Here is a 24,115-nt window from a genome sequence, read left to right as displayed (position 1 = left end):
GCCTTTTTGGGTTTTATCCAGGGCTTATAAAACATCCATGGTGGCAACAGTTTAGGGAAGGCCATTTCTCGTTTCAACAGAACAATGACCCCATGTACAAAGTGAAGTCCTTAAAGTAATGGTTTGCAGTTTGGTATGGAAGAACTTGACTGGCCTGCACAAAGGCCTGACCTCAACCCCGTCCATCACCTTTAGGATGAACTGCAAACCAGGCCTTATCACCTAACATCAGTGTTGGACATCACTAATGATTCTGTGGCTGAATGGAAGCAAATCCCTGCAGCCAGGTCACAAAATCATGTGGAAAACAATCCCATAACATCACAGCATATTACTGTAAGTTTTCTGTTTGTTTTGCTAAGGCTCATAGCTACGTGAAGTTTACAGATTATAAGGTAAGGATCCTTGACACCCATCTTATACTTAGGCAAACTGCAAAGGGTTCAGAAAATGTTTGGTGTCCTTGATGATTCTGCCTCTGATTACGCCTTCCAGGCTTTTTATGGGGAAAGTAGTGTGAGCAGCAGAATTATTCTGGGGCAGTGATGTCTGGAAAAGCACCGAGAAGATGTAGCATAGTCTCATCATATGCCTTTCTAAGAAGCCTTGTCCGTCTGAAAAAAAAGCAGAATTTACACCAATTTGCTCAAGTTGGAGTTGGCCTCAACATCAGTCTAAACCACAAGTAACAAGATGAGATAGTTTTAGTTTCCTGCAACCTAATGGTACCAGTTTATGGTCTGTTTTTCTGAAATGATTAGTTGTCATCACTGTAAAGTGGGAAATCAGGCAGGTGTTGTATATTGTTAACCAGTGTATGTGCAGTATATGAGAATAATAGATATAGAGGACCATTGTTAAGTATAAACAGAGCAATTTACAGGTTGAAAACCTTTCATCAAGGTAAATCCATTCCCATCTGACAAATGCTCAACCAAAATTTATCATCAGCTTTTCAATACTAGCATTTGTTCAAAGCCTATTGCACTGGATTGCATCTGATATTGAAAGTGTAGATTAATTTTTGTCCCTTGTGTAACTGCGTTGTAGTTTACGCCACAAGTGGTTAGTTGTAGTTTCGGTGGGTGGGCGGATGTTGGTTAGTTCACTATTTTGTTCACTGACATGTAAAGGGACTGATTGATACAAAAATGCTGCCTTCATGGGTTCCTGTTAAGCTCCAAGTTCACAGACTTGAAGTTGTATAATCAGTTATCTGGCATACATATTATCAAACTGTACAGTGACAGGTAATAGTAAACTTCATAGATCTAAATTGAACAAGGCACTAAAAATCATAGCCTATCTTGTAGTATTCACCTCTGTCTAGTGTAATTTACAATATTATTATAATAGACTTATTAATTTGTTATATTGTGTAATTTTACATGCACATGCCAACATACTGGGTGCACTGTGGAATGGTAGCCATATAAATTAGCATTTTGTTATCACAATATTTAACCAAACCAATTTCAATTACATCTTGGCTTTCTATGGTAAGCCTGGCTATCAACTATTCAAGTGTTGTAGTCCAGTGGTTCCCAATTTAGGGGTTGGGACCCCCTTTATGGGTCACAAAACAAATCTGAGGGGTCCCTAGATGATTAAGAGGATAGGATGACTTAAAAAACATTTCTACATTTTTCAGATTTTCCTCTAATCATTTGCCCTTTTCCTTTGAATTACTAGATAACTTTGCCTCAAATGAAATAAGGAAAAAATCACTCTTTGGTTGAACTGGTCACAGTTGATAAACAAATGGTTGCAAGCAAACATTACTTTTTTTAAGGGGTCACAAGCCAGAAAGGTTAGGAACCGATGTTGTAGTCATCCATACAACAATAATGGTATGTACTGAATATAAAGGCTCTACCATGAAATGATCGGTTACAAACAGAAATGCACCAGTTCAGGCATGCTCAGGTCAAAAGCAGATTTTATTGGTTATTTCTTTAGATATATTTTATTCGTTTATTATCATTTAGATATTTTGTTATTTTCCTTTGGTTTTTGTGGTCCGTGATTGTGACATTTCCGACCGCACCTGAACGCAGTATTAGTATGGTGGGAGAGGCTGGTTTGTTGACTGACTTGAGGCTCCGGCTGCGCTGCTGTTAGCAACCTTGTTAGAGTTGAAGCTGTACAGTGGACAAGTTATCAATAATGTGACTCATGTCGGGCAGTCGTGGGCACAGTTTTCGGCACAACAAGATGATTGCCTGCAGATGATTTCCCTGTTAATCGGAGCTAACCGGGCACGACGTGGTTGTAGCTAGCATTAGCATTAAGTTACAAGATTGACAAGATAGACGGCTGAAGTTCCTCTGGAGTGAGATGGGAAACGTTAGGCTGACCAGGGGTAGCTTATGTAGCAGGTTAGCCAGCTGAGTGCGACATGGAAAAAAGAATAAGTCCAGGTGAACCATAAATAAATAGTAAATTATCAGGGAATCTGTTTTAAGTGCTGATATTGAAGAACCATAAGCAGCCGTTTGTCGCTGTCAAACCCGCTCGTCCTGGCTGCAGCGCTGGCCTAGGAAGCTAGCAGCGAGCTAGCTGGACGCACGACTGGCTCATCAACCAAAGTAAGTGTTAGCACCCATTAATAATTCGTTGACAGCTTTATTCTGTTTATTTTTTTGTACAAACGCAAGCCTCTAACGTTAGTTGGTTGAGTCTTGGTTCGCACTGTTGTTTATGTGGTAGTCAACGTTAACTCGTACGGGTGGGTGTGTGAGTTTAACGGTAGCACGTAAGATCACGGCCTTGATGAGTTTGTTCTGTAGCCAAGTTTCTGATATTTAACTGAATATGTCCAGTCTAACCATACATTTATGAAAAACCCCTGCAACCCTTTTAAAACAGGCTCAAAAACCTTTCTATCCAGGAAGAATTTATTTAATTATCTAAAGTCTTGTTATTTTCCTCATGTTATGTTTTTAACGCTGTAGCACTTTAGGATTCACTGCGAATTAATAAATTAAAGCATTATTATGATAATGATTATTATTATTATGTAGCTCTGAACTTGCCATAACAACATGATAATAGACAGCTTCCAGAAAATATATTTAATTTTGGCATTCTTACATTCAGTCTTGCTTTCTACTTGCAGATAGATTTGTTCAAATTGTCAAAATAAAACACTGAGAATGAGAAGATTTGAAATAACAGTTTTGTACATATTTTATGCAACTGAAAGTCGGAAATATTGGAATTTTGAAGCTCCATGCTCGTGTGAAATCGTTATTGTACAGCCTCAAAAATGGCATGAGAAATATTGTCAGGAATCCTCACGTCAGTGTTTTGCAGAAGTTACCAAAATGTACAAAATTCCTTTATGTTATTTGCACCATATCCTCTTTCTCACTTCCTACTGGAAAGGTTGTTTAATTAAACTGCATGCTGAATGTTAAAGTGCTCACTGGCCAGTGGTGGAAAGTAACTAAGTACATTTACTCAAGTACTGTACTTAAGTACAATTTTGAGGTACTTGTATTTTACTTGAGTATTTCCATTTAATGCTACATTATACTTCCACTCCACTACATTTCAGAGGGAAATATTGTACTTTCTACAAATAGTGATTTTTCCCTCTAAACTTCTCACATGATTTGATTTTAATAAATGTTCAAATGATCCAATATTTCAATGAACAATAAAAGATTAGAGAAAAAGTCTAAAAACTGAAAACAGATTTGTGTATCAGAACTTTGTTTTTTCTTCTTTCCTCTCCCATTAATCATCTCACGACCCCTCAGATTTATGTAGTGACCCTTTGGAGGGGCCGACCCCTAAGTTGGGAACCACTGGACTAAACTATCTAACTGTATATAAAGTAGTTGAAACTAGCTCCACCTCCAGCAGCTACAACAGTAACATGCTGCTCTAACACTGATTCTTCAGTATTAATAATATAATGATGTCATATATAATAATATATCAGTCAGAGGGACCAAACCACTTCTTTTACTGTAATACTTTTACTACATTTTGCTGCGAATACTTATGTACTTTTACTTAAGTAGGATTTTTCATACAGGACTTTTACATGTTATGGAATATTTTTACATTGCTGTAGTGGTACTTTTACTTACTTAAAAGATCTGAGTACTTTTCCCACCACTGTCACTGATGAATAAACATACTAGTGCTGAAACTATAAGTTGATAAATGGAGTAGTTGATTGACAGAAAAAATGACAGCTTTCCCTGTTTTCAGTTCCTCAAATGTGAGGATTAGCTGCCATCATTTCGGACTGTTGAAATTCCCTTGAGCTCTACGAGATTGTGATGACATTTTTAACATTTTTTAATAGACTACATGATTAATGGATTAGTTAAAAACATATTCAACAGTGAAAATAATCATATTCTCCTCTGAAGTTTTTTATGTTTAGATATTTTACAGCTTTGAATCAAGGTATCAACAGAGAAGATTTATTAATGTCAAAATGAAAACAAATCTACAAATTCATCTAAATTAAGTGTAAATCTGAAACATAGTATAACTAATAGTTTAAATATTTATTACCCCCACTCATCAGCATGTAGCGGTGATATCTTTTGCAGCAATTATAGCAACAGCTTTGCACATCTGGACGGTGCAGATTTTCTTCCTCTGATTTGTTTTTGAATCTCGGCAGGAGAAACACTAGAGTTCTCGGTTTGTTTACTTTTTACTTTTAGTAGCTTTTTTTGCCTCTCAGCCATGAAGCTGCGTCTGGTGAAGGATCCAGACGTCAGTTTTTGTATGCACACATCTGCCTTTACTCCTTTAGAGCTGCTAAAGGCCTGTTGATAAGCTCATTCACTAGTGCCTCTCTTGCACTCGATTTTTGAGGACGGCCTGCTCATTGCCATATTTTAAATTTTTTGATGATTAGCCTTAGCATGTACTTTGGAAATGTTTGTAGTTTTCAGTAACCTTCTTACAGATTTGTTAGAAATATTCACTTTTCTCTATAAGGTAATACATTTTTTCATCAGATCACTCCAAAAAAAGGCCTATTTATGTCCACAGTTTTCAGTTTGTAAAAGATTAAGAGGGGAAGTAAATATTTTATCAACTTTCCAAACATGATTCATGAACTTTTTGGGTCTCTTCTTCATTACAGTAAACTTTTTAATCAACCAAACAGAAATCATTTAAATCATTTCAATCTTGTAAACTGTTTAAATACTTCAAAACATCAGAAACGTCAGAAAGTTCTGGTATTCATTGCAAATCAAGTTTGAGTTTGAAGTGTTGGTGCTCGGTAGACTGTTACAAATGAGGAACAAAAACAAGGACAGGATCTCAGCAATTAGGTATCTGATGTATATCTGCTTATGATCATCTCTCAGTTTGATATAGTTCTGTATTTGGGACGGAGAGAGAATGAGGGGATTTAATTATTCTGCTGAGTGTGTGTGTTGTATGTAGATTTTTGTCTATTTAAATGTAAATAATTAATGGAAAGTGCTCTATTTGAAAGTTGATCAACACCAGCCTGTATTAGAGAATTACATGCACCAGAGCTAAAAATGTCAAGGCTCCATTTACAGTGTAACTTGCCTGAATGTTTTTGATAACTCTAAGCCCTATTTTTGAATTTGATTTACAGATTTTATAACCTTTTTTCCCCAGACAATGGTTCCTCTGTGCTGCAGCTAACAGTTTATGCAACAGTCGAGATCATGTAGCCTAGCTGATCATCATATTAAATTCATCACACTTTACTAACAAAAGAAATCGTCATTCTTTCCGCTGACATTTTTGCATTTCACTGATTGAAGGTTGCACACTGTTGATGGCCTCCCTGCCAGCCATGGACACAGTGACTGACTCATGCCCCGCGGTGCACCAAAATGGGACCGCCCATCGGGAATCTCCAGACACAAGACCGGTCGCTGCTGTTCTTAGGCTTCATTTCTATCACGGCAGCCAGGGAGTGGCCGACTGCAGTTTTCTCAGCTACCCACCTGGGGACTATGTGGCTGAGGAGCTGTGTATAGATGCAGCCAAGGCGTGCAGTGAGTATTCGAGCTTTGTAAGCCTGCGTGAAGCACCCCCATTCATGTGCTTTGCTCATGAATCAACTCAGGACATAGGTCCTAAGATAAGGTTATCAAGAGCCCACAGTGAAACCTATCAGAGATCAGCAGAAAAATTGTTAGTTTGTTCAATCATCTCCATGCTTTGTTTACAGTCTGTCTGGTCTGACTTTCTTTACTTTGCAAAACTTTGGTAACTTTGCTTTGGTTCATGATTTTTTTTTTTGCCAGAGTTACAATTTAAGAGTCAATAAAAGTATGAGTCTACTAATACACTGAGCTGGCCCATGGAGAGGGGAAGGCCCAGGCTCACCTGCATGTTGTTAAAATAGCATGTTATGTGTTTGATGATAAGCCAAACACAACTGACATTTTAGACAATCTTTATTGACCTGATGTTCACCTGTGTTGACACTAGAAACAGATAGTTTTCTAATATGTGCCCTGACGTATAATCTATCATGTGCTCCTGAGAGCTGCCTTTAAATGAACACAGTTTCTACAGGAATACTGCGATTTGTTCGTGTGTTTAATTTATACAGAGCAACTTAACTTTGAAGAACATAATGTGGTTATAATGTTACATAACGTGGTTTCTCATTCTTTGTCTGCTGTAGGTATCTCACCTCTGTACTGCAGCCTTTTTGGTCTCTTCAGAGAGCGAGACCACTTGTGGTTCTCACCCAACCACATCTTTCAGCTCGATGAGTCAGCATCAGAAGACGTGTTTTTCAGAATAAGGTAGCGTACATTATCTTTGCTCCTGCTTTATATCTCGTGTATCTTTCACAGACTGAAATCTCTGCAGGAGAACGTTAAATATCCTCACTGCATTTTGGTTCTTTGCTGTTTACTGCAGGTATTATTTCCCTGGCTGGTACAGTGGTGGAGCATCCCGGGCTTATCGATACGGAGTCGCCAAAGGATCAGAAAGTCCTGTTCTTGATGATTTTGTAATGTCATACCTCTTCTTTCAGGTAAGTGTCTCTTCATACAACCACTCTCTTTATTAAATATAGTGGTTAGAAATGAATGCTTTATATGGAGGTCAGTTAAGAGAAATCTTCAATAGCATGTTGTTAGGTCACACTTCATATTTCAGATTTATTGAAAGCATTTTAATATAGAGAGGTAACAAACCATTAAACTGGTACTTTTTATTTGCTTTTTTGCTTGTGTGTTTGGTTGAGCTGCAAAAATTAGTCGATAAATCAATTAGTTGATTAATTAATTAATCAGCAACTATTTCAATTTTTGAGTAATCGTTTCAGTAATTGCAAAAATGCCAAAAATTAGCTGGTTTCTGTTTCTAAAATGCGATGATTAAATGCTTTTTTTGGTCATACATGATAGTAAACTGGTTATTTGGGGGTTTTGAACTGTTGGTTGAACTGATGAAGATGTCACCTTTGACTCAGGGAAATTAAAACAAGCATTTTTTTACTATTCTCTGATATTATTATCAAGATTAATCAATGAATGCCCTAATGTGGTGTTGGCTGTCTACGGTAAAGAGATTCTCAGCCCGCTCTCAGTCTGTGGTCCATGCCGTAAACAAAGAGGGCTGCTCATTTGAGCAAATGGCGCTACCAACTGTGCTGTGTGACTGCAGCTATATCTCTCATGCAAGAGTGAACTCTGTGAGCAGTTTAGGAACTAACAGCCTGCACAAATCAGCACCTGAATTAAATTCCCGAAATTAAACCAGACAGAATTGTACACACACAGTTTTTCTGTGCTTGACAGATCATACCAGGGTCAGTGCAGTGAGCCATTGTCCAAAAATGTCATTGTTTGCTGTAAGGTCCCTGTCCTTGTCCGAAACAATTAAGTCCACCAGCACATGCACAGTGTTTGCACAAATGATAAGGATCTTAAAAGAGGCCCTGCACTGTTATCTTGTCTTGAAGCTTTGTCATGTAGAGGGGCCCTCTGTCCAAAAGTAGTGTTAAGGTTCTTGTCATTTTCAGCACCATATTGTTCAAAAATATGAGCTGTTCAACATGTTACATTGACTGCGCTGAATATTAGTGGCGACAAAGAGCCACAGGAAGGATAAGTAAGAGCCCACTGTACATTTTTGCCCCAGTGTTACCAAGCAGGTTAATTTGTCTACAGATGCCACAGTACTACTACTTCAGTACTGCCTGACACAACTGCAGAGCTTCTCCATCGTGGCCGGTAGACCAAACTTAGGTCTTATATTGAAATATGTGTGGTTTTGTGTGTTCGAATGGAGTACCCAAACAGTAAGTACATTTATTGGCTGCTTGAGTATTTGTCTTTGTGTTTTGGGAAATAGAAAGCAGAGTTGTAATAACAGTTTTTTTTCTTTTCCTTCCACACATCATTAAAAATAAAATATCTGTTTGAGAAAAGTTGAATTTTACAGATGGGTTTTCAGTCTCGCATGCCACAAGTCAAGAGATGATGTGTATATAAACCAAATTGCAATAGAAAGGAAGAGTACGGTATAGGTAAGTCCATAGTTAACCGAGCCAGTAATATGACTAGAGGTGAACTCCGGGTGAACTAAAGGATTATGTGGAATTATGCCTGGGGAAATCTGCCCCGGTGGCTCGGGAAAAGCCTAAAAGGGAGAGGGGAAACACCACCGCGGGGGTCATTTGAGTGGTGTAACGCACTGTGTGTTTGCAGCCATTGAACCATTACACATGCTCACTTTCACTGCGGACAGATGTTGTGTTGTTGCTTTGTGAAGGATACTGTAAATTCCTCGCGGTTTAATCTAGAGCCGAGCTTCTGCGTCAGTGATAAAGAGAGGCTATTATGACTCGCAAAGGGAAGTGTGTCTCAGCATTCACCAGTTTGACGTTAATACTGTACAAACAACAAAATAAATCTTAAGTCCTGTTTTTAAAGGACAAAGATAGATGATAGGATTTGTAGTAATTAGATTAAATTTCCTTTTTTGTTTAGTAGTGGGCGGGTTTTACACACAAGTGAAGCATAATATCAGCTAAAATAATAAAGGTCTTCTCCTTAAGTTTTTTTGGTGGATATAGGTAAATAATACAATGTTCCCATCTCTCAATGGTTGTCATCTAAGGTTTTCACAACTGTAGCCGGTTTGCCTTGATTTGGACCAAAACAAAACAAAAAAATTAATTAATTAATAAAAACACCCACCATCACTTTGTAGTTAGAGTCTGTTTAGAGTTCACACTGACTTATTACAATCCAAACAAGAGTTACCAAAGTTCAGGTGTCATGAGCTGTCATTCTGCTACATACAGGGGAATATCAAAACAGAGTTTGTTCCAGTGATTGACAACAGGTCATCCTGTACCCAACTGTTCTCCAAGCCGTTATTTATCTACCCTTGTGGCCATGATGATGATGATGATGATGAAGAAGTAGTGGGATGTGAGCCATAGAGTCATAAATAAACAGCGGGCAAATAATAAGAAGAAGAATCAGAGATAACACAGAGGTTTTGAAAGGGAACAGGATGATCAGCAGATTATACATTTATATAGTATTTCATTTCATCAGGTGTCACCTCATCACCTGTTATGGATTCACGACAAAGACAACCCACACCATAGTTTGCATGGAAGCAAGACTGCAATGCTTTTTAAACACGGAGTATGCAACATTGCTGTCTTCATCTAGCTATTAAAGTGACGGCTTTTTGCGGTTCAGCCATAAATATCTTGTACTCTGTCTTCTCACAGGCTGCTCAGTGATGAATTGTAAAACTTTATTTAATTAATAAACCCACATTAGTGCAAGGGACGCTCCCCCCATGCTGCTTATGTTCAAAATTCTGACAGTGGACATTTGTAGAAAGATTTCTGTTTGCTTTATGTAAACCCTGTGCTTTCACAAGCTTTATAAAGTGTAGGACTGCAACTAATGATTATTTTCACTATCGACTAAGCTGCTGATTGTTTTCTTGATTGATCCTTTAGTCATTAAAACATCAGAAAACAGTGAAAAATGTCCAAAACCCAAAAATATTCAATTTGCTCTCATGTAAGACCTAAAAAAGCAGCAAGTTCTCAAATTTGAGAACTTAAAACTATCAAATGGTTGGTGTTTTTGTTTGGGGGGAAAAAAAACTTAAAGGTTCATCAATTATCAAAATGGTTGCAGATTAATTTCCTTTCGATCAACTAATCGTTGCAGCTCTAATGAAATGTTACCAGGTTCAGACTCAAAGACTGCCATTGTGACTTAAACATAAAAGTGACTCAGGTGCTTATTCAGACATGAGACCAACATGTAAAACTGCATATTGCACATAAAGACGTGGGTGTCTGAAAGAGTCCTGAGAAACACTTTTTCATGAGTCTTGTTGCTGTTGTTTTGTCCACTCCAGGGTCTGAATAACAATGTTCTTGCAAGTTCAAAGAAATTGGATTAAATGGACAATGATGAGATGGTTTAAGCTGCAGTAGTAACACCTGCTGTACTACTTTCTTCTTTTCGTGTAGTGGAGGAATGATTTTGTCAATGGTTCAGTAAAGATCCCCAACTCCCACGAGACACAGGAAGAGTGCCTCGGTATGGCTGTCTTAGACATGACGAGAACAGCCAAGGAGAGACAGATGTCACCGCTGGACATCTACCACACTATAAGGTATCACCTAAATAACTAGTTATGTTTTAAGATATCCAGATGCTTTGAATCATATACAGTACAGTCTTCAGTCTCCTCCTTGTTGTCCCTGATAGTCACGCTCGTCTTCATGAACAAATCAAACAAAAGAAAAGGAAAGTCTACTCTACGAACGAGCCAAACTTCTTAAACACACCAGTGTGTAAATGTTTTCTTAGTAAAACAGCTGTAATAGAACTGAAATATCTGATCAAGTAATAAGTAAACAAGACTTAGAATGTGACAAAGCAAGCAATGCCAACTTTCAGGACAGTTTTTGATACTGTGTGCACTTTATCTCAATTCCAGTACTTTTTGACTTTTAACATCCTTTAATAAAAAAAAAGAACCACATACAGCTCCTATCCAAACCCGTCGAATAAAAAAAATTACACCTCACAGACACCCCCTACGCCATCCACCAATCACGCCTCGAATACACACACACACCCCTCTCACTCACACATGCATACACACACACAGCGGCAGCAGCCCTGTACCGCAGCATTCCTTCTAAGAGGACCAGCATACCTAATTATAAACAAAAATACAAAAACGTGACATCGAGTCTTCACATTCAGATACATATACAGAGACCCTTCTCCCCCGCAGTACAAGCAGCCCCGTCTATACACCAGACCCTCTGAAACCCAATAATATAATTTACCAGACTATAATAAGCTTATTCAGCTCTGAGGCGCACAGAGACCAGCCCCCTCAACATAACCGGGTCTACTGGCGCACAGTCCTTCACTTTATTCCTCCTTGTGAAACAAGTAGCCTGTCCATACAGAAACTTCATCAGCACACTTTTTATTTTGTTTTTCACAGAACACAATGGTCCCAGAATGAACAGCCCCACAAAAAAAACCCCAATTTTTCCACATAGCACATACAGCAGGGCAAGAACAAGTGACACAGTTACATTCAGTGAACACATGTACTACAGTCTCAGGTAAATTACAGAAAAGGACAGCCATTACTCATATTCTTATCTATTTAGGACAGAAAAAAATAATCGCCAGGGCCGCATGAAGCACCCTCCACTGCAGATCCCCTGATCTTTTTGTTACTCGTAAAGCACTCTCCACCTAAACCTTGCCATAGTTGCCCTCTGTGTCCTGCCACTGATGCTCCCTGACATCCTGCAGAGCTCATATATTTCTGACCTTCGCTGCAGCTGTGTACAAGGCCCTCCTCTTCATATTCCAGTACTCTTTGAACCTGAAGAATATTGTGGTTTGAGACCCAGCCTTACTGAGTAGCCCAGTGTTAGTTGAAGCTTTAATTTATTTTTATCCGGCAAGCAAAAATGTACAAGTGCGCAACTTTGATGTTCAGACTCCTAATATGTACTGTACATCAATTTTATTATGTGTGTAAAACAGAATCGAAATGATATTGACATATTTCAAAGGAAAAAAATCCTTTCTTTAATAACAATACATGTGACAGGTAGTTTTTTTTAAACATATGAAAGACACAGAATATATTTAGACAATAGGATTTATGCTGATACATAAAATAGTTTTTTTCCTCTTGCTTACCTCCAGCTATAAGTCCTTCTTGCCGAAGGACATGAGAGCTCAGATCCAGGATTGCAACTTCTTGACACGTAAGCGTATCCGCTTCCGTTTCAAGCGCTTCATCCAGCAGTTCAGTCAGTGCCGCACCACAGCTCGCGACCTCAAGCTCAAGTACCTCATTAGCATGGAGTCCCTGGAGAAGGCCTTCTACACAGAGACGTTCCAGGTCAAGGAACCGTCCAGCGGACAGCTCATCATCCTGGTGGCAGCAGACACTGGTATCCAGTGGTGTCGTGAAAAATTGAAGGATTCTGACCAGGTTGGTACCATTAGAGCTGTTATGTGTTATAGCTATATGAGCTATAAAAAAGGAGTGCAACTCTTGAAATCTTTAGTTCCCAGGTGACTGACAGACAGACATTTGTCACCCTGAAATTATCCAAATCGAAATCACAAAAGCTTCAAAAGAAACTTCTATATTTTTCAACCTGGACCCTATTTTCCTGTCATTTCGTGTGTAAGTGACTAATGGGGACAACAGTTTTTGAAACCAGTCCAGTATTGAGCAAGAGCGCTGCAGCAGCAAAATTGGCTGCAATGTAATAGCACCCCGTCAATGTATGTCTGCTAAAAGTCCTTGTTTTTGTCACTGACAGGCTCAGATTGTTATTATAAGTGTCTGACAGAAACGGAAAGGACCCTACAGAGAAATAAAATGTTTTTCTCTACCTTTCGCTTGAATTGTGTCTAACCAAGTCTCACTCAAGGAGAAGTCTTGTTCTGATATCTAACGAGAGTTGAGTTGTTGTTCAGCCATGACTTTGAAAATCTTTTAGATAACACTGAGCTATGCTTTCTGTACTCCAGCACAAAAAAACTCCCCCTCAGCACTCCTCTCTGTCATGACTGATGACATATTTAGCTGATTTCAACTACAACTCAACTCTTGTGGGATTTCAGAAGGAGACCCCTCCTTGAGTGAGGTTTGGTTTCACGGCTGCAGCGCTCTCATTCAATACTGGACCAAATACAAAAATTCTTGTCCCCATTAGTCACTTGGACACAAAAAGATAGGAAAATAGGGTCTAGGTTGAAAAATACAGAAGTTTCCCTTTTAAGAGCTAAGGAAAGGTAGAGACAACACATAGAAACACTGAATTTTTTTCCCTGAGTGTGTGCAGTGTGTCAAATGTGTGCTTGTGGAATTTGTTACACAATTCAACAGTATGTTTTGGGGGGTTTTTTGTGTTTGTTTGTTCCTTTTTTCGGATGACAGTTGAGTTCTGTGACTATGAGGCCTGAGATGTATCAGGCTATATCTGTCGCTACACAGGCGATACTTGTTTGTAACATAAATTCCTTGTTGGTTTTGATCTATTTGGGTGAATTATTGGTAATAAATATAAAAGTCCTTTTAATTATGCTGTTCGGCCAGGAGCTGCAGACCTTGTGTGACTTTCCTGATGTCACTGACATCAGCATCAAACAAGCCAGCAAGGAGGGCGCTGCAGAGACCCGGGTGGTCACTATCAGCAAGCAAGATGGCAAGAACCTGGTAATTTCACTTTTGAACCTCTGTCTTTAGTCAGTTATAACCAAGCAAAGAAACTACTTTTTTGATATATTGCAAAATTGACCTGTCACTTTCAGTTTCCAATTTATTTCCCAGAGTGGCTGTAAAAGCAGAAAAACATCACAGCTGTAAGAAAAGATTAATAAGCACTTGTCTATGTTTAAGTGCAGCTGATGTATTCTGTTGTGTTTTTTCTATATATTTCAGGAGCTGGAGTTTCCCAGCCTGTCTGAAGCTCTTTCCTTTGTATCCCTCATTGACGGCTACTATCGGCTGACTACAGACGCACATCACTACCTTTGTAAAGAAGTTGCGCCTCCTAGGCTCGTGGAGGCTATTGCCTCTCATTGCCATGGGCCTGTCTCGTGAGTGAAAATTTTTATTTGACCAAAAGCATCAGTAAGGGCTGTAACGTCTTCAGTGTTTTTCAGATCTTCACAGTGGAATGAATAAGAGCTAACATCATTTAATTAAATTAATTTGAATACAGCCCATGTAGCCTAGTTCTAAACTATGTTCTAGAAACTGCTTGGTTTCCTAATTTGTGGTTACTCCACCGCCTCATTTTACTGACAAGCTAACAAATGATTCCTTGAATTTGTGGCTGCGTCACTTAAGTTTCGCAACTTTCTAAAGCTGGCGAACAGTCACCCTCCCTTTGCAGACAGGCACAAAAACGAATGAAAGTTTGCACAGCTGCAAATTATTTTCTCTACATTTCTTACACTCCTAATTCTGTTGTTTTCCATGTTAACAGCTGAACTACACCAATCACCTCTGTGTTGGTAGCGATGAAAATTGCCACTATTTAATGTTCTACAGGAAGAATATGATACATCATTTATATATTTTCAAACTGCTGCCAAAATTCTCAAGCAGTTCTCAGGTCAGGTCAGGTGGATGGTGTTTACAACCTATCCAAGCAGGTAATTCTGCATTTCTCTTCTGAGATAGAGGCAATAATCAGCGGTAACTCTCAGTATTCATTTGTTTTGTGCTGCATGTTTGTTGTTGCAGAATGGAGTTTGCAACCAACTGGCTTCAGAAGTGTGGAAACAAGCGTGGGTTGTACATTTTAAGATGTAGCCCAAAGGACTTCAACAAGTATTTTCTGACTTTCCCTGTTGAGGTAGGTAACACTCACTCGTGGAAGTTATTTGAGTGTCAGGAGAAAAGAGGAGAGGAGGAGATGTAATATAGATGCAAAATGTTAAATGTAGCAACACAGGCAAAATGACAGGAGTATGTACTCATCTCTATTAGCTAAATACATTTAGTGTGTGGGACTGAAGACAAGCTGCAAGTGAGGAAAGTGCATCATGTAGGCAAGCTTTGTAGGAATTCCTGTCCCTTCAGCAACTCTGTCAAGTAGAACTGGGTATCATTGGAATTTAAGTCAAAGAACTTTATTCTTCCCAAGCGCTGCAGCAGAGCATACCCATTTCAACAAAACTCACTGGAAATATATCTGAAAAGATTTTTCTACACATTTTACACACATCAAACTTCTCTCATTCATCAGTGTTTGTTATCATCCATAGTGTTGTAACAAATAACCTTCAAGATTACAGATTATTATTCAAATCAGGAAATATCTGATCAAAAAATCAGTAAACAAGATTATGGCCACACTCAAACTAACAAAAACACCTCATTTAAACACAGCACAGTGTTCTAGTGGGGTAATAGGGTACTATGAGCTCTTTAAGATATGATGGTGTTTGACCATTAAGGGCTTTGTTGGCAAGGAGAAGGATTTTAAACTCTATCCTGGATTTTACAGTGAGCCAGTGCAGGGAAGCTAATATGAGAGAAATATGATCTCTTTTACTAGTTTTTGCCAGTACATGTGCAGCTGCATTCTGGACCAGCTGGAGAGTCTTTAGAGACTTGTTAGGACAGCCTGATAATAAGAAAGTGCAATAATCCAGCCTAGAGGTAACAAATGCATGGACTAGTTTTTCTGCATCTTTTTGAGACAAGATGTGTCTGGTTTTTGCAATGTAGGTGGAAAAAAGCAGTTCTTGAAACTTGTTTTACTCTGGGAGCTGAAGGACATATCCTGATCAAAAATAACTCCCAGATTCCTTACGGTGGTGCTGGAGGCCAGGGCAATGCCATCTAGAGTAGCTATATAATTAGATAATGTGTTTCTAAGGTGTAGGGCCAAGCACAATAACTTCAGTTTTGTTTGAGTTAAGTAGCAGAAAATTGCAGGTCATCCAGGTTTTTATGTCTTCAAGGTACGCTTGGAGTTTAGTTAACTGATTGGATTCATAAATACTATTTGGTATCATCTGCATAAAAGTTAATGAAAGTTTATGGAGTGTTTCCTAATTTCACCTAAAGGAAGCATTGAGTATATGAGGTGAATAGTATTGGTCCAAGCACAGAGCCTTGTGGAACTCGTGTTTAACTTTTGTGTGCATGGAGGATTCATCGTTAACATGTACAAATTGAAATCGATCGGATAAACAGGACTTGAACCAGCTTAGTGTGGTTCCTTTAATGCCAATTAAATGTTCCAATATCTGTAATAGGATGATGGTCAATGGTGTCAAGTGCAGCACTAAGATCTAACAAGACAAGCACCGAGAGAAGTCCATTGTCCGATGCAATTAGGAGGTAATTTGTAACTTTCACAAGTGCTGGCTGTGTGCTCTGGTTCACTCTAAATCCTGACTCAAAATCCTCAAATAAACTATTGTTATGTAGAAAGTCACACAACTGATTGGGGACTGCTTTCTCAAGGATCTTTGAGAGAAGCGAAGGTTAGATATAGGTCTATGATTGGTTAAAACACCTGGATCAAGAATAGGCTTTTTAAGAAGAGGTTTAATTACAGCTACTTTAAAGGACTGCGGTACATAGCCTGTTACTAAAGACAGATTGATTATATCTAGTAAAGAAGTGCTAACTAAGGGTAAGACTTTAAGACCTAGTTGCGATGGGGTCTAAAAAACAGGTTGATGGTTTAGATGAAGAAATCGTTGAAGTTAGTTTGGGAAGGTCGATTGGAGAAAAATAGTCTAAATATATATCAAGTTTTACAGCTATTTCTAAGGTTCCTGTGTTTGAGGATAAATTGATGCCAGTTGAGGGCAGGAGGTGATGAATTACTATGAATACCATGAATACAATGTAATACTACTGAGAGCTGTAGTAATACATGGATCAATAGAGTTATGACTCTTTGTCAGCCCGGCAAAAGTCCTGAAAAGGAACCTAGGGCTGTTTTTGCTATTAATGATGAGTAATAAGCGACTATGGCATTACAGAGGGCCTTCCTATATGTTTTAAGACTATCTTGCCAGATTAAGCAAGATTCTTCCATTTTGGTAGAACGCCATATCCTTTCAAGTTTTCGCAATGTTTGCTTTAATTTGCTGGTTTGGGAGTTATACCATGGAGCTAACCTCTTTTAGTTTATCATCTTGTTCTTTTAGAGGGGCAATAGAGTCAAGTGTCATTCACAGTGAGCATGCAGCACTATCAACAAGATGATCAATTTGGTAGGGAAAAAGTTAGCATAAGAATCCTCTGTTGTATTGAGACATGGCATTAAATTTAGTGCTGATGGAATCACTTCCTTAAATTTAGCTACAGCACTATCAGATAGACGTCTAGTGAGGACATTTTTGCCTAATGGCGTGTAGTCCAGTCAAGTCCATTTTATTTGTATAGCGCCAAATCACAACAGAAGTTATCTCAGGGCGCTATTCACACAGAGTAGGTCTAGACTGTACTTGTTATTTTACAGAGACCTGACATTTCCCCATGAGCAAGCACTTGGCAACAGTGGCAAGGAAAAACTCCTCTTTAGTCCAGTAATAGGAATTCAAAAGTTATTAAATAATGGTCTGATAAGAGGATCCTGTTAAATTAAATGTTCAATTTCGATGCCATATGCCAGAACAAGGTCGAGATTGTGGTTAAAACAGTGAGTTGGTTTAGTTACACTCTGAGAGAAGCTAATTGAGTCCAATAATAAATACAGTGCTAAGGCTATCATCATCAATGTCTACATGAATATTAAAAACACCTACAATAATTACTTTATCTGTACTAAGGACAAAATTTGATAAAAAGCGAGAATTCTGATAAAGTACAGGCCAGGAGGACGGTACGCTATGACAAATAGAATTAGCTGTAAAGTTTTCCAGGTTGGGTGTGAATGACTAAGGACAAGGCTTTCGAATGAGTTATAATTAAGTTTTGGTTTCGGGTTGATTATTGGGTTTCCGTGGTGCGGAGCCATGCTTCTAATTCACTGAGCCTCGCCTCCAACACGACAAATAAACTACATTTATTACATGTACTTTTATCACTAAAAGAGGCAGAAGAACAGCTAAACGTAAGACGCACTGAGCAAGAGAGAGCAGGAGAGTGAGAAGCTATTGTTAACTGATAAGCTAAAGTAACTAGCAGATGTGAATAGCGTGTAAACAACTGTAGGATTAGTGAGGAAGTCGCTAAAAGAAGGAGATAGCTATGAGTGTTTGAGTGGAACTAGTTCAAGTTTAAATGTACGGCAGGTAATTAGCCGCAGTAATGAAGAATCTAGCTAAATTAACTGGGTTGAGAGGAAAAAACACTACCACTAACACAGACACCAACACAGGCCATTTGAGTTTTACATACCATGGTGTTGGTCCATGACTGAAGGACCTGCTTTGGATACAGTTAAGTCATGCCAGTTTGGTCGTACAGGTTGAGCAGCAACCTGTACTATAAAAGGTTACTTGCTTTGTAAGTTAATGAATTTTTAAAAAGCTTCTTTTAATTCAAACCTCAAGTGTTTTCACTGTAGAATTATAAACCACCTAGACTAGATGTCACACTCCGAATCAGACTTTAGCTGTTGTTGTATAACTGTCGATTCCATGACTGAAGCTTAAACTGTATCTGTTTCCACTGTCTGCCTTCCTCTGTGTGTCTGCTAGGTGTATGATGCTGTAGAATACAAGCACTGTCAAATAACAAGGTCTGCCAGCGGGGAGTTTAACCTCAGTGGAACCAAAAGAAACTTCAGCAGCCTGCAGGAACTACTCAGCTGCTACCAAAAGGAAACTGTGCGCTCTGACAGCATCATTTTCCAATTCAGCAAGTGCTGTCCACCTAAATCCAAAGGTAAAACTAACAAAATCTGGATTTATCCAGGATATGGTTTTACGAGATTAGTTGACATTAATAAAAGCTATGTGTGTGCTAAAAATCCAACCATTATATACTGCAGGATTAATGATAATATAGTAGGTTACATGTTTTAAAAATAGAAAGGTTTGCCAGAGATGCCATGTTAAAATGCATACACAGAAGGGGCGGACAACTGTACTCCAAGAAGCGTATAGGAAAATGAGTTGAGGAAGAGATTTTGTGCTGTTTACTATGTGAATTGCTGGAGTGATGAATGAAACATGTTCAATATCCTAAGAGGGAAACATCCCTTTAATCCCTATTTATCCAGTCATTTGTAAGCACACAGGATACTAGTTTACACACTGGGCTTCTCTATCAAATGTGGGTATCAGAATCTCCAACACAGCAGTGAATCTTGGCAGATCAGGCTGGTTTTTGGGTCTCTAGCTGTATTGTTTTTCAGATACTGCTGAATACAAAGACAGCATTTGTACTCCTGCTAAGAAACTTTGTACTCAAATAAGGAATCAACGACCCCCTGCACAAGTTATCTAATGCACCCTGATTTGATGGTCGTTAGCTTCTTAATTATTGAATTTTAAAGTACACTCTGGCCAGTCACAAATAGTGACGGAGAGCATTCATTTTCTGAATTGGGATGCACAGAGAGCAGACTAACAACCAGGATGACTCAGAGGTGTCTCAGTCCTTGTGCTTTGGTAATTAAACCAGAGCTGATGAGAGCTGCAGTTTTTAATAACGTGGTGGCTCCATTTCCCATGAAACCAGTAACAAAGAAATGCAGTTTCAAAATGTTATGTAATCCACGTCTGACTCACATAATTATTTCTCAAGTTTCCCTGTCAGTTGGTTTCTAACTTTGATCGCTTTCAATTTCGGGAAACTGTAATTTTCAGCTTGTTTAAGATATGTTTTTTATATGATTTTCTTTTTTCCCACCAACAGAAAAGTCCTGCCTCCTGGTATGCAGGAGCAACAAGGGCTCAGAAGTGCCTATATCACCTTCATTACATCGACGCAACATCAGCCAAATGGTGTTTCACAAGATCAAGAAAGAAGATCTGGAATTTGTACGTTTTGCATATTCGGGGCTGTCATGTGTTTGTATTTCCTCCTCTATCCGACAGCTCTTTACATTAATGCACATTAGATTCTGCATAATTATGTTGCAGCAAATGTATTGTCTTTAAAAATTAAACCTGCAATGATGATTTTCCTTTCAGATGGAGAGTCTAGGTCAAGGGACATTTACCAAGATCTTCAAAGGGGTCCGCAAAGAGCTGGGAGACTATGGACTCGTACACCAAACCGAAGTTGTCATGAAAGTCCTGGACCAGGCCCACAGGAACTACTCTGAGGTGTTTAGATTTAAAGCTGTGTAGGGACATAAAGACACAAAGTAGATATTGGTAAAAATACAAAAAAGTAAGCTATTGAAGGTTAAAGCTGCATTGTCTTCATCAGGACACACAAGCTGGAAGAGTTCTTGCTGTGTTTTTTATTATGAACAGTTTTACATATTTACTTACAGTGCATGCATTGAGAAATAACTGACTGCTGGTAAATTCAGGCAGCTGCAATTTAGTCTACTCTCTTCTTTTTTTTTTGGTGGATCACACTATCTCAAATGATTAGTCTATTAATCGATAAACTGACAGAAAAATTAACCGTCACATACTTTGATAATTGATTAATCATTTTACTCATTTTTCAAGGAAAATGCCAAATATTCACTGGCTTCAGCTCTTAAATTCAGGGATATGCTGCTTTTCTTTGTCTCATGATAGTAAACTGAATATCTTTGGGTTTTGGACTGTTGATCAGATAAACTAAGGGATTTGAAGTCGCTTTGGGGTCTGGGAAATGATTTTCCGCTATTTTCTGACATTTTAGAGACAGAACAATGAATCAGGAAAATAATAGAGATCTTTATTGTCACTGACACATAAACATTGTGGTCTTCCGTCTCTTTTTCTGTCCCACAGTCTTTCTTTGAAGCAGCCAGCATGATGAGCCAATTGTCCAATAAGCACCTGATCCTTAACTATGGCGTATGTGTCTGCGGAGAAGAAAGTAAGTCAGACTTAGAGAAAGAGAGACACACACACACACACTCGACGCATAAGCATATGTCCTCATTTGTCCTTACAGTGAGATGGATAGAAAAGGATCTGACACACACACACACACACACTCAATGCACATGCAGTACATTCATTTGACAGGCATTATAAACTTATGTCATTATGTTCTAATGATGTCAAGAGCCTGCCATGCTTCACGATAATCTTAACCAGCCTCTATTACCCTGAGGCTCTGAGCCATAATTAAACCGTGGGCTGTGGTCGGCTATTCTTAGGAGGATTACAATACCCTGCCCCAGAAGCTCTTATACCTGCCCATCTCCCTCCTCACCTCACAAGACTTCTGTACTGCAGGCATCTGTCTAGGCTGTCCTGCACATGTCTGTACTGCTCAGAGTTAGCATTTATGAATAGCATTCATGAATGATGGAAAAATCCACCCTGAAATGTCCCAAAACTTCAAAAAAAAAGAAAGAAAAGAAACTAGTGGCAAAGCAATTTTCATCATCTTTTCTTATTTGGAAGTTTACTGGACAAACATAGAAGAGATTTATCAGTTTAATTTTTGGAGATTCCAATGTACATTTTAGGATATTATTTAACCAGACTGCTGCAGCTGTCAGTGTTAGCTGTCAGATGAAATGAATGTGAAGCAAAGACAAGATATTGAAGAGAACATATTGTAAAGGGGGCCGCAGATGCTAGTCTTTGCCGTCAATAGACAATTTTAAATGTGATCAAACAAGCGCACCACAACTTTTTTTCCCTCTTTATGCTTTTCCAAACTGAAAAAGTGGGGGAAAAATATGAAAAGGGCACAGAAAACACCTGTCTCTGGGTTGGCTGCCACAGATCAGTAACCTCATCAAACATACATGAGGTTTGTTGAGGGAAAGTGAACAAAACAAATGAATTGTTTTTTCTGATAGTTTTTGTGAAATATACACAATTCCTACTCTCTTCTTTTCCCAAGTGGCTCATAAGGGTAATAACATTATGTAGGATGACGTGAAATTGACATGTTTAAGACTTGGGTTGTGATTGCAAAATTCACAATAGTCTTTTTTTAACTTGCTGGGCAGAGTTACGGGAATAAGTCATTTGTATTTTGTATTTGTTACATCCCTCCAGGTCACCTTCATTGTTTTGTATCTCTTTATTTTTATAATATATAATTGATCACAAAAACAAATGAAAAATGCTTTCTTTCAGACATCATGGTGCAGGAGTATGTGAAGTTCGGCTCATTGGACACCTATTTGAAGAAGAACAAGAATTCGATAAACATCCTGTGGAAGCTGGAGGTGGCTAAGCAGCTGGCCTGGGCCATGAACTTTCTGGTACGAATCTGAGTAAAGCGGTTGTGTTTTTTTATAGCTACTGCAAAAGTTAAGAGAGTTCTCATAAAGGCTGATACACAAATTATGATTAAAAAAAACGATTGCCTGATTGTTCTCTTAGTGCTACTGCTTGACTCTCTATTTCTTAACCCGCAGGAGGAAAAGCATCTTGTCCATGGGAATGTCTGCGCTAAAAACGTTCTCCTGATCAGAGAGGAGGACCGGAGGGCTGGGAACACTCCCTTCATTAAGCTGAGCGACCCTGGCATCAGCATCACTGTCCTGCCTAAAGACAGTGAGTTGATATCCATCTTCCGCTTAAAGGACAAGTTCACAGTTTTTCAAGTCTGTCTTAAAACAACAGTCAATTGTCCATATGAACAGTGAAAGAGGTTTTCCTCGCTCTAATCATTCCTCCTGTTCATACTGGCTATTAAAAGATCCCCTTCAAATCCACAGTGTGTCCACACAGTCATTTTATGCAAAAATGCATTTAAATGTTTATCTGACACTTATATGAGGCTTAACCACTAAAAGGACTGTAACGTTGAAAGATATCTACTTGATTTGACTAATTTGGACGACTGAAGTTTCATATTAGCTGATGAAGGGATCTTCTTATGGCCGGTATGAAGAGGAGGAATTATTACGGCAAGAAAAACCTATTTCAGTGTTCATTTGGGCTCCTGACTGTTGTTTTAAGACAGACTTGAAAAATTGTGAACCCATCCTTTAACTACTGTAAAGTAATACACTTATTCTATCAGAAGGGGGCAGCAGTTAGCCATTTAACAAGGCTGTGATTGAGATAATACCTGTTTGCATCCACCTTGCACTGGATTACTCAATTTTGTTTGATGCTTAGTTAAAGGAAAAATACTTATTTTTCAGATAAATTAAGTTGTAAGTCACTAGTACACTATTATGATAAAGGAGAGTTTGTTATGCAACACTGGATTCTCTTCTTTGCTAGCTGGAAAAAGGTGCCAAGTGAAGTGCAGAGAGTTCATTCATCAACTGAAATCTTCCCTTAAAATTAGTTATTTAACTGAAATTAGAAAATCACTTAAACTGCAGCTGATTAAATGTTTTTATTTGCGATCAGTCTTAATTGAAAGAATCCCCTGGGTGCCCCCTGAGTGCATCAAGGACCCTGCCAACCTGAGCCTGGCTGGAGACAAATGGAGCTTTGGCACCACACTATGGGAGATCTGCAGTGGTGGGGAGAGACCTTTAGCAACACTGGACAACTCCAAGGTAGGGCCACGTGGTACGACCCAAGTGACCTGGAGTGAGATAACAAGTTTCCAATTCCAACTCTCAGAGAAAACAGTGCAGTGCAGTGAGATTCTACACGTTAGCTGAAATGTTTTGTCATTACGTAGCTTGTATACTGTATGCTTATTATCTTATATTATAAAACATCATTTTATCCATCTGTGTCCATTCTCCATCCACACAGCTACTCTTAACCTACGATTGTGTGTTACAGAAAAGCCTGTTCTACGAGGACCACCACCAGCTTCCTGCACCAAAGTGGACCGAGCTGGCTAATCTGATTACCAGCTGCATGGACTACGAGCCCACATTCAGGCCCACATTTCGCGCTGTCATCCGTGACCTCCACAGCCTCTTCACACCAGGTGGGGTTATACATTTCACCGAGCCGGGCAGCCAAACTGCTCCTATTAGTGTCACAATGTAGGGAATGTAGGTCACACCAGTGTAGAATCTCAAATATCACACACACACACACTGTGACCACACACA

At 38.8% G+C, this 24,115-nt stretch overlaps 1 protein-coding gene across 2 annotated transcripts in view; it reads left to right on the top strand.

Annotated features, from left to right (window-relative positions):
- The first annotated feature begins 2,074 nt into the window (after positions 1 to 2,074).
- Positions 2,075 to 24,115, top strand: part of jak2b (Janus kinase 2b) — a 28,286-nt gene continuing 6,245 nt past the window's right edge. The window contains exons 1-17 of one of the 2 annotated variants that reach the window (XM_042421603.1): positions 2,075 to 2,588; positions 5,781 to 6,017; positions 6,656 to 6,779; positions 6,898 to 7,015; positions 10,499 to 10,644; positions 12,216 to 12,507; positions 13,624 to 13,743; positions 13,969 to 14,126; positions 14,779 to 14,890; positions 18,705 to 18,891; positions 19,867 to 19,991; positions 20,145 to 20,279; positions 20,907 to 20,994; positions 22,218 to 22,345; positions 22,502 to 22,640; positions 23,451 to 23,602; positions 23,838 to 23,988. In XM_042421603.1, coding sequence (XP_042277537.1) covers positions 5,795 to 6,017; positions 6,656 to 6,779; positions 6,898 to 7,015; positions 10,499 to 10,644; positions 12,216 to 12,507; positions 13,624 to 13,743; positions 13,969 to 14,126; positions 14,779 to 14,890; positions 18,705 to 18,891; positions 19,867 to 19,991; positions 20,145 to 20,279; positions 20,907 to 20,994; positions 22,218 to 22,345; positions 22,502 to 22,640; positions 23,451 to 23,602; positions 23,838 to 23,988 — 2,398 coding nt within the window. In that variant the 5' untranslated portion in view covers positions 2,075 to 2,588; positions 5,781 to 5,794. Of the gene's footprint in view, positions 2,589 to 5,780; positions 6,018 to 6,655; positions 6,780 to 6,897; positions 7,016 to 10,498; positions 10,645 to 12,215; positions 12,508 to 13,623; positions 13,744 to 13,968; positions 14,127 to 14,198; positions 14,688 to 14,778; positions 14,891 to 18,704; positions 18,892 to 19,866; positions 19,992 to 20,144; positions 20,280 to 20,906; positions 20,995 to 22,217; positions 22,346 to 22,501; positions 22,641 to 23,450; positions 23,603 to 23,837; positions 23,989 to 24,115 lie in introns of those variants that run through there. The other variant, XM_042421604.1, reaches the window with a different exon arrangement.

Source organism: Thunnus maccoyii, chromosome 9 (genome assembly GCF_910596095.1).
Source record: "Thunnus maccoyii chromosome 9, fThuMac1.1, whole genome shotgun sequence".
NCBI classification, from domain to species: Eukaryota; Metazoa; Chordata; class Actinopteri; order Scombriformes; family Scombridae; genus Thunnus; species Thunnus maccoyii.
This window is presented reverse-complemented; position numbering and strand designations above follow the sequence as displayed.